This window comes from Cheilinus undulatus, linkage group 19 (assembly GCF_018320785.1).
Source record: "Cheilinus undulatus linkage group 19, ASM1832078v1, whole genome shotgun sequence".
Lineage (NCBI taxonomy): Eukaryota > Metazoa > Chordata > Actinopteri > Labriformes > Labridae > Cheilinus > Cheilinus undulatus.
In genome coordinates, this window is record NC_054883.1 from 8,555,349 (window position 1) to 8,570,103 (window position 14,755).

The 14,755-nt window shown below is 39.5% G+C and overlaps 1 protein-coding gene across 1 annotated transcript in view; it reads left to right on the top strand.

Annotated features, from left to right (window-relative positions):
* Positions 1–14,755, top strand: part of LOC121527477 (phosphatidate phosphatase LPIN2-like) — a 36,700-nt gene that overhangs the window by 17,253 nt on the left and 4,692 nt on the right. Inside the window, exons 4-19 of the mRNA XM_041814453.1 lie at positions 2,335–2,630; positions 2,707–2,823; positions 2,954–3,080; positions 4,633–5,068; positions 5,819–5,918; positions 6,745–6,932; positions 9,329–9,422; positions 9,528–9,597; positions 9,677–9,760; positions 10,029–10,108; positions 10,843–10,999; positions 13,698–13,846; positions 13,953–14,039; positions 14,125–14,277; positions 14,387–14,501; positions 14,585–14,688. Coding sequence (XP_041670387.1) covers positions 2,335–2,630; positions 2,707–2,823; positions 2,954–3,080; positions 4,633–5,068; positions 5,819–5,918; positions 6,745–6,932; positions 9,329–9,422; positions 9,528–9,597; positions 9,677–9,760; positions 10,029–10,108; positions 10,843–10,999; positions 13,698–13,846; positions 13,953–14,039; positions 14,125–14,277; positions 14,387–14,501; positions 14,585–14,688 — 2,357 coding nt within the window. The remainder of the gene's footprint in view (positions 1–2,334; positions 2,631–2,706; positions 2,824–2,953; positions 3,081–4,632; positions 5,069–5,818; positions 5,919–6,744; positions 6,933–9,328; positions 9,423–9,527; positions 9,598–9,676; positions 9,761–10,028; positions 10,109–10,842; positions 11,000–13,697; positions 13,847–13,952; positions 14,040–14,124; positions 14,278–14,386; positions 14,502–14,584; positions 14,689–14,755) is intronic.

The following is a 14,755-nucleotide window of genomic DNA, read 5'->3' on the forward strand; positions in this document are numbered from 1 at the left end:
GAACAGTATGACAGTAGAGTAAAAAAAAGGTTTTCATGCTGAACTTCAGCTGCATAGATCATGTTTAATAGGGACAAAAATTACTAAAACAACAACCAAATACTTTTTTTACTTGTTCTACTTAGCTTCATTTATATAGCAGCTTCCTTCAAGAAGAATATCCCATTGACGTTATTGATGCCTTAGAATCCTGGGCAGCATTTTCAGCAAGCCTGGAACTCGTGTGACCTTAAGGGACTGTAATGATTAAATCCACACCAGTAAAACTGATACTGAATGTCTTTTTTCCATTTTAATCGAAATGCAATCATCTACTACTGCTAGTTTGACTGCTAACCGCTATATTGTTTTCCCTTTGTGAGGATCTGTCAGCCAGTTGCAAGCTGTTCTGCAATCATGTCTTGCTATCTAAATAGAGTATAAAGGAGCAAGAGATAGAGAGAGCCTGGGAGGCAACCCCCTGTATTACTGGTATTTAATATTTAGAAGTAAAACTCAGTAATCAGCAGGAAAACAACTGCAGCATCACAGAGATGCTGTTCAGTATGATCTTATTTGTTTAACCATGTTCTGAGTTAAAAAGAAAAAGGTCTAAAATAATTGCTAGTCTGCACAGTTAGTTCAGAAAGTTCACACTGGTATCGGATCAGTACTTTGTATCGGCCGATACCCAACAGCTTTGTATCAAAATCATATCGGGAGGGAAAAAATGAAGGGAAAAATGGTATCGGAACATCCCTACTTTATATCAGTGCAACACCTACCCTTAAGTTAAGCCAAGAACCTTCCCTCTGCGTAGTCGCAGCTGTGAAAAATGGGACACAAAGGAAGCTAAAAAATCAAAATACCTGTCAAATAAATTCTCCCCAAATCCAGATTCTGTTGTGTTGGCTAGATATTATCACAGGATGCATGTTACAATCATTGTTTTTTTCTGAGGCAACTGGATTGAGGTTCAGCTCAGGTTTAGCTCAAGTTTAGCTCAGAGTCACAGGACTTGATTGAACCTCAGCCAGCTCCAGTTGCCCTCCTGACAGAGATTTGGATGCTTGAAAAATGCATAAAATGCCATGATTAACAGCTATGATGAATACAGCTCTTGCTGCGTTGTGTGCTCCATAATAGCAGAGTAAAAGGGAGATGGTGAGAAGAAATGTAACAAAGTTATCACCTTTTTTTTATAACTGTGATTGTCTGCTTCAAAATTAAATCCATTCTGGAAAGGACTGTACCAACCAGAAATGTTGTTGGTATGTTAAACCAAATTTTTTTCGCTGCTACGGTTTACTCAGCTAATCCGTACCACCAATGCTAAACATCAGCACTCATCACTGTTATTTTGGCTTCAACTTTGTACAGCGGGAGGAGGTTGAGGCATGTTGTTCATTTTTTAAACTGTCTAGATTACTGTCCAGTTGCATTATATATTCACGAAAAATACATTTATCCCAGTTTGACCATTCACTGACTTATCCCAGCACCACCAGCAGGTCAAAACTTGCACTCTAGTGACGTATCTAAAAATTTACATCATGGATTTACTCAGAATTTTAATAGATATTTTGGCTTCCTTGATAATAAAGCCAAATGGGTTCCCAATTTTCAGCCTCTGTTGTTAAATAAAGCGACTGTGGAAGAGCAAAAATCTGCAGTTCCTCAAGTGCACACATGAGGCAGGCTTCAAAACCCAAGAGTCCCATTAACACCCATCTTAAAAAGCCAGAAAGAACAAGTTTACAGCCTTGCTCCGATAGTTTTACGCTCTGTTTATCTTGTAACTGTATTGTTACAACCTGTATAAGGGTTGAAGTGTTTGTATAATTCATTTGTTTCAATAATATCGTGGCTTAGATGTCTACATAGTCAGAGGCGTGGCTGAGCTGACTGACAAGGATGACCAAAAAGTTATTGGAGATAGCATTTTCAACATGGTGACTGCCATCTCTGGACTTTGAACTCTCAGAAACTACAGGTGTCACTGAGACTCGTCCATGTTTTATAAGGTCTATGTTGATTCCTTGACATTTACCCAGTACTATTTTGTGCTTTATTTTGATAGCTTCACTACCATGGTAACTCAGTTGTAGTCTACATTTTTAAATACACTTTATTCACTGAAAACAGGCATTACTGGAATAATAGAATAGCACAAAAAGCCTTTATTGTCATAATATGGTTGTATGACTTAATTAATGCTTAACATCAAGGGAAAAAATGAAGGCATACACAAAGGGTGAGCTGTAACTTGCTGCAACCGGGCAAGCAGTAGCCTTACCTTTTCGAATCATTCTCAGTAGAGCCTTGTGTTTATTTGTCTTTGTTACCTTAAAACAGGAGGTTGTCCCAGCTCACCTAGTGACCTCGCCCATCCCCACAGAGGAGCCCCTGTTCTGGAGCAGAGAGCCCAGATGCGGAGGATCAGCAGCAGAGAGCAGTCAGCCTCAGAGTCCGGAAGAGCCGGCCTCTGGAAACCTCCAAACATGCTCCAACACAGCTGTGAAGAAGAGGAAGAGGCGCAGGAGGAAACACAAGGCCGAGCCACGCAAGGAGGAGCAAACAGCAGCTGTTGGAGGGGAGATCGAGCTGGTTGAGCTCAGTTCAGATGAAGACCACAACGCGCACAATGGACGGTGAGTACTATAAACATGCTCACATTAAAGCGTTTTTAAAAAATCTTCTGTTTGTTGATGTTATTTCTGTCCTTAGGACGCCTTCACTCTCCTCACTGAAGGACAATTCGGACCACAGGCAGCACTCCCCTATCACTGCACTCGAATGGGACAGCTACCCTTTCTCTGATGGAGACTGGTCCCCCTGCAATATGTATGCAAATATTTACACAGTTTCAACAAACAAAATCACATAAATTTAAATCTGCCTCCTCAGAACAGTCTGAGTCAACATGGTCCCACACGGCCCATACAGCTGACTCAGTTAAAATATTTGTTTACAGCAGCGAGATGTCTGATCCTTCATCACCAAAGAGTGACTCGGAGCTGATAGTGAAACATACAGAGAGCATGCTCAGAGCCGAGTCACACATGCAGTGGAGCTGGGGAGAGTTTCCTGAATCCACCAGGGTGAGACCCAAAATTAGACAGGCTCACTAACAAAGGCATTGCCAATACATTGATGTATGATATTTGATTGTAATGTGAGGGCTGGGTGAATAGATGAAGGTGTGGGATGTAGGGATGAGAGTAAGGCTCGAGTGGATGGATATGGGGGTGACGGTTACCTTCAGTTTCCACATACTCTGCTTGCACCGCCATCCACTTGCTAAGCTCACTGCAGAGCAAATCGCTCCTTTTCTTTTTCTGTCAATCTTTGCTATTCCACTCCACATACTCCACTCCAAACTGCTCTGCTGGAGACACACGCCAGATCTATTTTCAGTGTCGGCTGCTGCCAAAATCATGCAGATCAGAACAGCCAGAAAATCATGCAGTCATCTCTATATCACCATTGTGTCTCATTCTGCATCAAAAGCTACAGGTAACTGGTCACTCAGTGGGTCACAGAGCTACTGCTGCACATAAATATTAACATTTGAACTTCCTAAAGTACTCACCCATGGTGGAAGCAAAAAAAAATTCATTAAATAATGTGAAATTGAATGAGAAATTAACCCCAGAAAGGCAAAAAAAAATCTGTTTTTTACACACCTTCCTTTCCCTCGAGTCTTCAGCTGCTCAGGGCTGCACAGGTGGAGTATGTGGATTTTGGGGGTAAGAGTTGTGGGGTGAAAGGGTGGGAAAGGGTCAAGGTTTGGAGGGAAAGTAGGCACAAAAGTAAGTGTTCAGGGATGAGGGATGACGAGATTTGGATAAGAGTCAACGGGTGGATAGATAAAGGGATTAGGGTAAGGGTCATTGGATGAAGTGATGAAAGGATGAGTGAAAGAGTTGACGGAGGAGGGGATTAGGGCAGTGGTACTAAAATGGTGCAGCAAGGCACACGAGTATGCCTTGAGGCAAGTCTCGGTGTGCTGTAGAAATTTGTACAACCATACATTATCACTACAATTATACAATAACTTAGGTTATTATTGCATGGTTTGAAGAGGCTAATGTGAATGTTGAAAACCACTGGATGAGGGTAACAGTCTAAAAATGGAGAGATAAAGTGATGAGAGAAAGGGTTAACAGCTTGGGAGTAAGGGTGCAGGAATGGTGGGATGAGTGTAAAGGTCAAGGGATGGGGGAGTGAGGGGATTAAACGTAACAATAAAGAGATGAAAGGATGAGGGTAAGGGTTCAGGGATGAAGGGATGAAAGTAAGGGCAAAGGTATGAATGAATTTTTATGAAGGGTAAAGGGATTAATGAATTAGGGATGCATGAAGATAATGGTAAAACTTGTGGTCTGGGTTGAATGGATTTGTAAAGGATGATGGACTGGTGCAAGCTGGTTATGGTAAATATGAGGGTCTGGATGAGAGAGCTGTCTCTTCATTTCTCTCAGTATAGACTCTTCAGTGGTTTCTGGTTTTAGAGAGTGAAGTGGAAGGGAGCCAGAGGAATAAGATTGGTCCTGGTCTGTGGTCCTGAACTAAGTTAAAGAAATACATTTACTTTTTGGAAATGCATCCATATGTACTCAGGGCGCTTTTGTGCTGTCCTCTCACATCTAGGTTAACAAAAAGGACAAATCCGAGCCTAAAACACTGACAATCACTCCGTCAGAAAGCACACACTTCAGGGTCATCTTAAGCACAGAAGCCATGCAGGAAGAGTCCAGAGAAGGAGGGAAAAGGACAGATCCGGTCTGCAGTATTGTAAAACCAGAGCCTCGGAGCTTCACAGCTGATCAGTGCTGCTGCAAATCCCAGCTCCCTGAAGCTTCATCTCCAGACCTCTCAGATTTAAATCCCAGCAGTTTTACCTCAGCGCTGTCTCCCACTGACTCTGAACTCACCACAAAAGCTGCACACAAGACCAGATGGAAGTCATCGCCTCCCAGCCGCAGGGACAGCGGCTCTGCTGCCAGTGGAGCAACAAACGCAGACTCAACAACGATTTATCCTGATACAAAAACCCCCAAACCAGCGGACTCCTCCAAGAGGAGAAGTAAGGAAACTTTAATAATCAACATTATGATTTTTACTCATGGAGTTACAGTGCTCTTGTTTAACTATTTACAGGAGCACAGGAATGTAATGATCAGTCCCCTCGGCATATAATTCATATCAGTACTGTGTTCACTGTGTTATTTTATCAGAATTCTCTCTATTATATTATTATTATTTTTTTTAGAGGGATGAGATTGGAGTATTTTAGTTAAATAAAATTGCAAGAGAAGTCCTTCTTCTTGGTTTCCTTAACAAAAAATAATACATTTTAATTGAAAAGTTGTATATGTTATATATATTTATGAAGGTTAACATCTTATTTCAGTATATTAAGCATGCTTCGTTTATAATAAATGCAAACAGAACAAAATTTATTTGGTTTCTTGAAGAAAAGCATTACATCTCATCTCTAACTTGAAAAATGTGTTTCATGCATTCCTGGTAATATCTTAAAATAATTTATCAGTTATCTTCAAATCAAAAGAATACAATAAATTTAACAGTTTAGCTTTTCTTATTTTTGCAGTAAAACAGCATGGTTAGTAAAAACTCGACATCCTGTTATTCTACACTACAGCCAGTTAACATTAAACGCTCACAGGAAGGATGTGGTTACTGTTTTACGTCTGAGTTTGTGTACAGTGTCTGCGTCTGTGCTGCAGTCGCATGCATAAGTAAAAAAAAGGAAGTGGGAAAAAAATAAACTTAGCATTTCTCAGTAAAAGTGCCTTGCCTTGATGTCTTTTAGGTGTGAGGAAGAGGAGCCAGCATCAGGGACCTGAAGACATTTATCTGGATGACCTGAATGCACTTGAGCCTGATGTTGTTGCCCGGTACTTTCCAAAGAGGTACAAACCAGAAGAAGTTACATTATCCCATTAAGGAGTATCTGATTATATATAGGGGATACTTTAGTTTACTTTAGTCTAGCTTTATGGTAGATTCCTAATAAAGAAAACATTAATGCTATTTTAGCATTGAGACCAAAACATAAATGAGAAACAAAACAGGATTAAAAAATGTGTAACCCCACTATGGTTACCCTTTTACATGCATTGTCAGCTCCATTTTAATGTTTACAAAGCTGCTAAGGAAGCCACAGAAACTTAGTATATTTGCGTTATAAATGGACTGATTTTATACCAAAAATCTTGTGATATTCTTGAAGGTTTAATGTTGCTATGTGGTCACAATTAAAGTATGTCTTAACTACTGAGTGTAATATTAAGAGGAACAGTCCAACAGCTGCCCAGGAGTGAAACCAAAATACTTAAAGCTCCCCCTCAGGGGCATATCATATCATAATTATATCTTTTTATCTCATAATTCTGACTTTTTATATCATAATTCTGAATTTTTATGCCATGTTCATAACTTTTTTTATCTTATTATTATGACCTTTTATTTCATAATTTTGACTTACAGTTTTTATTGAAGTATTGCTTCTTTTTTAAAATTTTTTATTTGACCCAAATGGGCTCCCATACAGGCGCCTCAAGGGCCCCTCTCTACTGTGGGCCCGGGGAATCAGTACCCTTTTTGCCCTTATTAGAATACAGTCAGCTGTCCATATTAATACACAGTCAATTGTTTTAGCAAAAATGAGGTTTGACACATAAACTGACGGCTACTTTGCTACTGTCCTTGCAACATCTCTCTCTCTGTCTGTTTCAGTGAGGCTGAGCAGGTTCCTAAACACTGGGTGGAGATGGGGCGGCGCTCTGGGTCACAGTCCCCTCAGTCTGTGGGCAGCGCAGCAGCAGACAGCGGCACTGAGTGTCTGTCCGACTCTGCCGGTGACCTCCCTGACGTCACCCTGTCACTGTGTGGAGGAGTTGGCGAGAACTCAGAGATCTCTAAAGGTAACCTGTGATCTCATGAGCAGCAATCAAAGCCTACAAAAGATGTATTTTTGCTTCAATTTGTCTTAGAATTAAAGAGAAGAGCAGGTTTTAAACATCTTTAGCAGTGAAATAGACAAAAAAAGATTTTTTAAAAAGCTGATTGATGGGTTTTTTTTTTGTTTTTTTTTTTGTTTTTTTGTTTTTTACCATATGATTAAATTAAAGCAATTGTAAACATATTTTTGGCACTTGGAGCACATGTAATTAAACTGCATTATTGCAAACTGCAATTTAGTACTTTATGTTACAAGAGAACTTCATTTTTTTTAAATCCTTGTTCAGGCTTAAAGCTCAGGTTATGAGCTGAAATTTAAAAATAAGTCTTTATCTGACCAAGAAAGAAAAACCCTCAGTGGTAATTTTTAAATCACATAAAACAGCCAAGGTTATAATAGTTTGGGATTTTTCATTAGTTTTGTTTTTATTTCATTTTCATACTCTGTGTTTGATTTCAGTTTAGTTTTGTTTTGGTTTTGACTGCTGGTTTGTAAGTTTAGTTTAGTTTTTATTAGTTTTAGTGTCAGTTTTAGTTTTTTACAGAAGCATGTCAAGGCTGATGTGAACATCATACATTTTTAAAAACATATTCAAACAGGCTACTCTTCACTTATCATTTTATTTATTTTAAGATGATGTTCGAGTACAACTCTAGACATAAAACTACCACTGGGTGAAATCTTAACCAATCAGATCAGGAAATTTTAAACTCCTCAGACTTGGGTATCGATGCCAGTTAGTATGGTTGTGTCAAAGACTAAAAATAAGGATATATTTTGTCTCCATTTTTATTTTATTTTAGTTAATTTTGTAAGCTCAATATACCGTTTTAATTTGTTTTTTTTTTCAGTAAAGCTCAGTTTTTATTTAGTTTCAGTTAGTTTTAAGTTAAATGATATTTGAATTTTAGTTTTAGTTATTTTTAGTTAACTATAACAACCTTGAAAACAGCCGAGTTTGAAGTAGGTTTTTCGAAGATATTGCCCACGGCACAGATCCGCTGTCTCGTTGGCTAGTTTGTTGCATTTGGATCAATACTGACACAAAAGCATCATGCAGCTGTTGTAGCTTTGTCAGCAGTACAAATCTCACATTCTACCACATCCCAAAGATGCTTTATTGGACTAGGACCAGGTAACTGTGGAGTCCATTTGAGTGCTGTGAACTCACTGACACACTACATACAGCACTTTGAGGTGATCTGAACTTTGTGATATGTTGCATTATTCTGCTGAGAGTAGCTATCAGAAGATGGGTACACGGTGGTCACAAAGGGACTGGACATGATTAGTCACAATACTCAGGTAGGCTGTTGCATTTAAACTATGCTTTATTGGTACTAAAGAGCCTGAAATGTCTTTGCAGGTTGCAATTCATGTAGTTTATTCATATTCAGTTCTTGGTCCAAAGGGGGTCAACTGAAATAGCTTGTTTGCAAGTCCACTTTCCCCTCTTTGGAACAAGAATTGGATAAGAAGCCCAAAGTGTGCCAAGTATACCCATGACATGACACTGCCAGCCTGAACTGTGGATACAAGGCAACTTTAAGGCTGTTTAACTGAAATTCTGATTCTGCCATCTGAACCTGATAGCAAAAATCAACTCACTAGACCAGGCATTGTTTTTCCAAAATTCTATTGTCTAATTTAGGTGAGTCTGTGGGAACTGTGGTCTCAGTTTCCTTTCCAGAGTTGACAGGAGTACCACCCTTGCCAGTCTGCTTCAAGGTTACATGTTGTGTTCTCAGAGATGGTCGTCTGCTTACCTCGGTTGAGTGGTTATTTGAGTTTCTGCTCCCTTTTTATCAGCCCAAACCAGTCACCGTTCTCCACCATCAACAAGGTGTTTTGGCCCAGAGAGCTGCTGCTCACTGGGGTGGACGTTTCCTCTTTCTTTCTTAAACCATTCTTTAAGCCAGAGAGATGAAAATCTTGGAAAATCAGCAGTTTGTGAAACACTCAGCCCAGCCTGTCTGGCACCAAAAAACCATGACACGTCTGAGGTCACTTAAATCACCCGTCTTCCTCATTGATGCTCAGTTTGAGCTTTAGTAGGTCTACATTCCTGCAGTGGTTTCTGTCAAATGACTGGCTGATTTGCATTGATGAGCAGTTGTACAGGTGTACCTAATAAACTGGCTGCTGAGAGAATATTTGACAGTTGCAGACAGCAGGATCATCTTTGCATTAAAAATACTACACAAACTTGAACTGGACAAAACCATCAAAGAGGTAAAAGATAACTCTGTCCAACAACAACTAAAGTTTCCCTTTTAGGATGCTATTGTTATAGTTTTGTGGGAAATCAGGAGAAAATATTTTATTTGTAACCAGGATTTTCTGTCCTTTTTATCCCAGAAAAATTCATGGAGCACATCATCACCTACAATGAATTTGCAGAGAATCCAGCAATAATTGACAACCCAAACTTGGTGGTTAGGATTGCAAACAGGTAAATCCTCTTACACCATCAATGAAATAGATGGATGCTCATCAGTTAAAATCAATAATACCTGAGTGTAGGATTTACCTCTAACAAAAAACTATTTATTTTCAGGTACTATAACTGGACCCTGGCAGCACCATTGATACTCAGCATGCAGGCTTTTCAGAAGAACCTACCAAAGGTATTCTCTCATTAAGTGTTCATTTTGAGCTATCCTGTAAACAGCATATCTATGCACAGATTAATTATTTCATCTACAGGCTACAGAGGAAGCCTGGGTGAAGGAGAAAATGCCCAAAAAGTCTGGACGCTGGTGGTTCTGGAGAAAGAGCAGCGTGAAGCAGGTACTGAATCTGACTCAGACTTTAGGTAATGTTATGAGTCACACATCCATCTGTTTGTGGAGTGGAAGTCAGCGGGAATCCTTTGCTGTCTGGGTTGCTTTGAATTGTAAATGACACCATACAAATGAGGTACAGGTTTGCTGAATGCCTCAAGAACCATTAACTCTTCTGCTTTGCATTATTTTTTCAAGACTTCTATGTAGTGAAAGAATATGTATGCCATCTCTCTGAGTTTGTTAACTACCTTTGTGTCTTCTCCTGTCATTAGTCATCATCAGAGGCCAAGTTAGGGAGCCAGGAGTCTCTGAGCAGCGACAGCCCTGCCCTTCACCGGGCCCCTGAAACACAGTGAGTCAGCAACAAAGCTCAGGCTCCCTCACAACACTCGAGTCCGTCATGCACCAACACAAGCAGTGTTGGGTAAACATGTCCCACTGAAGCTGGATTATCTTGTTAGTTAGCAAGCCTTGCTCATATTTTATGACTCAGACTAATCACTGAAATACTGTTTGACCAGCAAGGCCTACACCATCTACAGGATAAAAGTGAGGGATTTGCTGATTCAGTTTTGATTTAGTTTGATTTGAACATCATGTCTGATGTGATCATTTTGGTAAGTTTCTTGGAGAGCTCCTGTGCAGCCTTGGCCTGCTGAGCTCCTCAGGACGTTATAGAGAAAGACAGAGACACTGGAGAGTTAAATGGGAGTAGAGGATTAGATTTCAGTTCATAGGATTGTCAGAAAATGTGTAGTTGGGGTGTGATCCTGAGTTGGTGATTAGACGCAATGAAGATAAAAATCCTGTTAATAATAAAAATAAGGCATCAATAATCAATGAAAAGCTGCATACTGTTGAGCCAAGTAGATTTACAGGCACACAAAGAGATCTGCTGCCCTCTGGTGGCTGTAAATGATTCTACACAGCTTTTGTTTGACTACATTGCATTTTCTAACAAAAATTTGCAGTTTTCTTATCCCTTTAATATGTCACTGTGGTAACTTTCACAAAGATTTGTGTGAAACAGGAGAGCCATACATTTTTTTGTACTTATCTTTATAATTTTTGTCTACACCCTTTCAGGCGTAAAGCAGTAGAGTGGTCCAGTGATGATGAGACTAAAGAGCTGAATGCTGTGGCACCTTCTCCAGAACCCACTGAGCATGTGCAAACTGAAGGCCCAGCACCAGCGTCTGGTCACTCCTACAAGAAATCCCTCCGCCTGTCGTCTGACCAGATAGTAAGACGCCTCAATTTTTACTCCTGAAAAACTTGAAATGGGATTTGTTTGGCAAAGGCAAATAAATTGTTGTGATTTTAATGCTCATTGACATGAAAAAGCTCAAATAAATTTAATTTTGCAGCCTCAGTGATGCATGTACAGGTTATAGTGCTTAAAGCAGGCGGCCCAAGTTTGATTCTGACCATCAGCACTCTTCCACATACCTTACCATCTCTCTCATCTGCTGTCTTTGTCTAGTTAAGGCTAAAAGCCTTGATATAAGTATGTGAATAAATATTTAAACTTCATGCATTTCAAAAACCACAAGGCACTTTATCTTGAGATATTAATTAAGCATTTTTTTAGTAGAGCTGGGAAATACGGCAGACAAATTGAATCTCAGATTTATCTCACTAAACCAGATGTACAGTTTCAATTGATTTACCTACCTCCTTAATCGTTCAACATATATGCAATAAAAAGAAAATGGATATTTTTGACAAGCAGGGCTCAACAGAAACAATTTTGCTCACCAGTGCCTAGTAGCTTTCCAAAGTTAATTGTGGCTAGTGAAAATTCAGAGTGCTTGCCAACAATTTTCTTGTTGGAAACAATGTTTAATATGGTTAAGATTTACTTTGGTTTACTAAAATTTGCTTGAACTAGATCTGAGCACTGTATTTTAACTTTACACTCTTTTCGTATCCACAAATTGGCCAACAACATTTGTGGTCTATTTTAAAGTGTGCACAAATCTAGCACTTTGCTGTTTTATTGGGAACACTGACCCCTTTAAGTGCATAACAGCCTCTGTGCAAAAGAAACTACCACTTTTCACAAACACTGGCACTTAACAGCCGAGCAGGGTTACAATAAAGACCAGGATGTGGGGTAGTGGGAGTCACTGCACTACCTGCCACAGCTGAAACCCACCTGTATTAATTTCAAGCCCTGCTTACAACTATTTTGATCGTGGACAGCAGATTTATGTGAAGTAAATAAAAATGCTCAAACGTTCGGCTGATAGTGGCTGATAAGTCTCCCCACCCCTGTACAACTGCCACATTTTTGTGGTGTAAATAAATGAGGTAAATATACTGTATATAGTGTCTAATTTTCTCTACCTTATGTGCACACCTCTAGATTAATACTTCATTAACCTTAATTACATTTAGGCTTCCCACATTATAACAATAATAATTTATGTTCTGAGATTTTCGAGATTATTGTCCAGACATTGTCTCTTGAATTGATGAGCAAATTTGCTATGAAATATTAAGTTTTTCCTGGGGGGGGGAGACTTTTGAGAGATTGCTGGGAAAATTGAAAGGGTTTTCATGGAAAGTTGTTTGTATCTATTAGAGAGTTTTAATCAGATTTTTTTTTTGATTTGGTATTTTTTGGCATTTTCATGAAAATTTGGAAAATCTCTTTTTATCTATGGGGGTATTTGATTGGAAGTTTTTATGTATTTTATAGAATTTTGGGAAATGCATTAGCACATTTTGGGGATTTTTGGGGAATTTGTGTGGATGTTTGTGATAATTTTCCATCATTTTCACAGAGTTCAGGAAATGTCCTTTTTGGGTCAGAAATTCAAGGGGTAATAGTCACTAAAATGTTGGGATACTTTAAAAAATATGTTTAAGAACTCTCCTAGAAACTTTAGGTAATTTCATTGAAATTTTAAAATCTTTGTGTGGATTTTGGAAAGAAAAGTTTTCTATAAAATTACAAACTTTTACCTGAAATTTTGTTCCTCTTTGGCCTTAACAAGTCTTTATAGTCCATCATCAAAACAACAAGAAAAATGACTCCTCAATCCCTCTCTCAATGACTGACACCATCTCTTACTGATTGAAAACCCCCCAAACCTGCTCTTAAACCTATCCAGTGCTGTATTTTCCACAGAAACAGGACCTTCATGAGATTTATTATCATCATTTTTGATAAAAACTAACTCATGTTCAAAGAGGCTGAATTTACCAGATCCCAGTAGTCACAAATAAGTGGGAGGAACTAAAAAATGCATTCCAAACAAAAGCTCAGGTTTCAGAGGGTTAAATCACCTGTTGATTTTATAACAGTGTTAAGTCTTTTGGGGTATGAGTCAATCAGCATTACCTTTTCTCAGCAAGACAAAATTTGCCAGCTCTTCCCATAAAAAGCGCTTAAAGATTACGAGGGCTTTTCCTGTGCAGAGTCCTCTTCAGGTCAGTGCACAGATTTCAGACAGATTCAGGTCTGGGCTCTGGCGGGGTCATCCCAGAACTTATATCTGCATCTGCTAAAGCTGTTCTTTTGTAGATTTAGATGTATTCTTAGAGTTATTGACACATTATAAGGTGAAAAATGGACCTTTATCTTCAGTTTGTTACACAAAAACCTCATAAAAGCAGTAAAGACAGTCTACACTAGAGCAACCCATTTCGCTGGTTTTCTCAAACTGATTTTTTCTAATATTTTTTGGGGGCTCGTTGCCTTTATTTTTGATAGAACAGTTGAAGATAGACAGGAAATATGGGGAGAGGGAATGTGGGGCAGGTGGATCAGTTGTTGGTGCAAAATTTTTGGCTAACACATGGGGCAACACAAGTACCAAACATGTACCAAGACTAGGAATTGATCCTGCGACTTCTTGAACTGATTCCTAATTAAACACACTTTGACTGTGGGAACTGCAGCTGTAACTCTGCTTGTCTCCTAATCCTTTTAGGCCAGTTTGAAGCTAAGAGAGGGGCCAAATGACGTCACCTTCAGCATCACCACTCAGTACCAGGGCACCTGTCGCTGCGAGGGAACAATCTACCTGTGGAACTGGGACGACAAAGTCATCATCTCTGACATTGATGGCACCATCACCAAGTATGAGTCTCATTACTCTTCATCAGGCCTCATGTTTGTCTGATGCTCACTGAGACTTAAATTATCATCTGATTCGCATGTTAAATTGGTCATTTTCTTCCCTCAGGTCTGATGTGTTTGGCCAGATTCTGCCTCAGCTGGGGAAGGACTGGACTCACCAAGGAATCGCTAAGCTTTACCACTCAGTCCACGAGTAAGGGACTTTCTTCTGTTTTCTTCTGTTACTGCTCTGACAGCTTCAGAAAAGTAAAAAAAAAAAAATAACGATTCTGCCACAGAAATGGCTACAAGTTCCTGTACTGTTCGGCTCGGGCGATCGGCATGGCAGACATGACCCGGGGGTATCTACACTGGGTTAACGACAGAGGGACCCTCCTACCTCAGGGGCCCCTCATGCTCTCTCCGAGCAGCCTCTTCTCTGCCTTCCACAGGTAACAAAACTAGCATAGACTTTGATTCAAATGTGTCCAAAATTGGTAATATTAGCTCTAAGAAAAGGTTGAAGTTTGAGTCTGTTCCTTTTTTAAATGATCTTGATAGAGAAGTCATTGAAAAGAAGCCAGAGAAGTTTAAGATCGAATGCCTCACAGACATCAAGAATCTGTTCTTCCCAAACACGTTCCCCTTCTACGCCGCCTTTGGAAACCGAGAAAATGTGAGTCAGTTTATTTCACTTCTTGTGATTATATTTTTAGAAGCCGTTTATCTGGGAATGATATTTATTGTTCTGTGTTTCAGGACGTTTTTGCCTACAAGCAAGTGGGTGTGCCCGTTTGTCGTATATTCACAGTCAATCCCAAGGGGGAGTTAATCCTGGAGCAAGCCAAAGGCAATAAAACATCGTGAGTCTCGAAAACCTCGCTGGAGTCATTGTTGTGTATGTGTGACAGACGTTTATTGTTCCCTGTT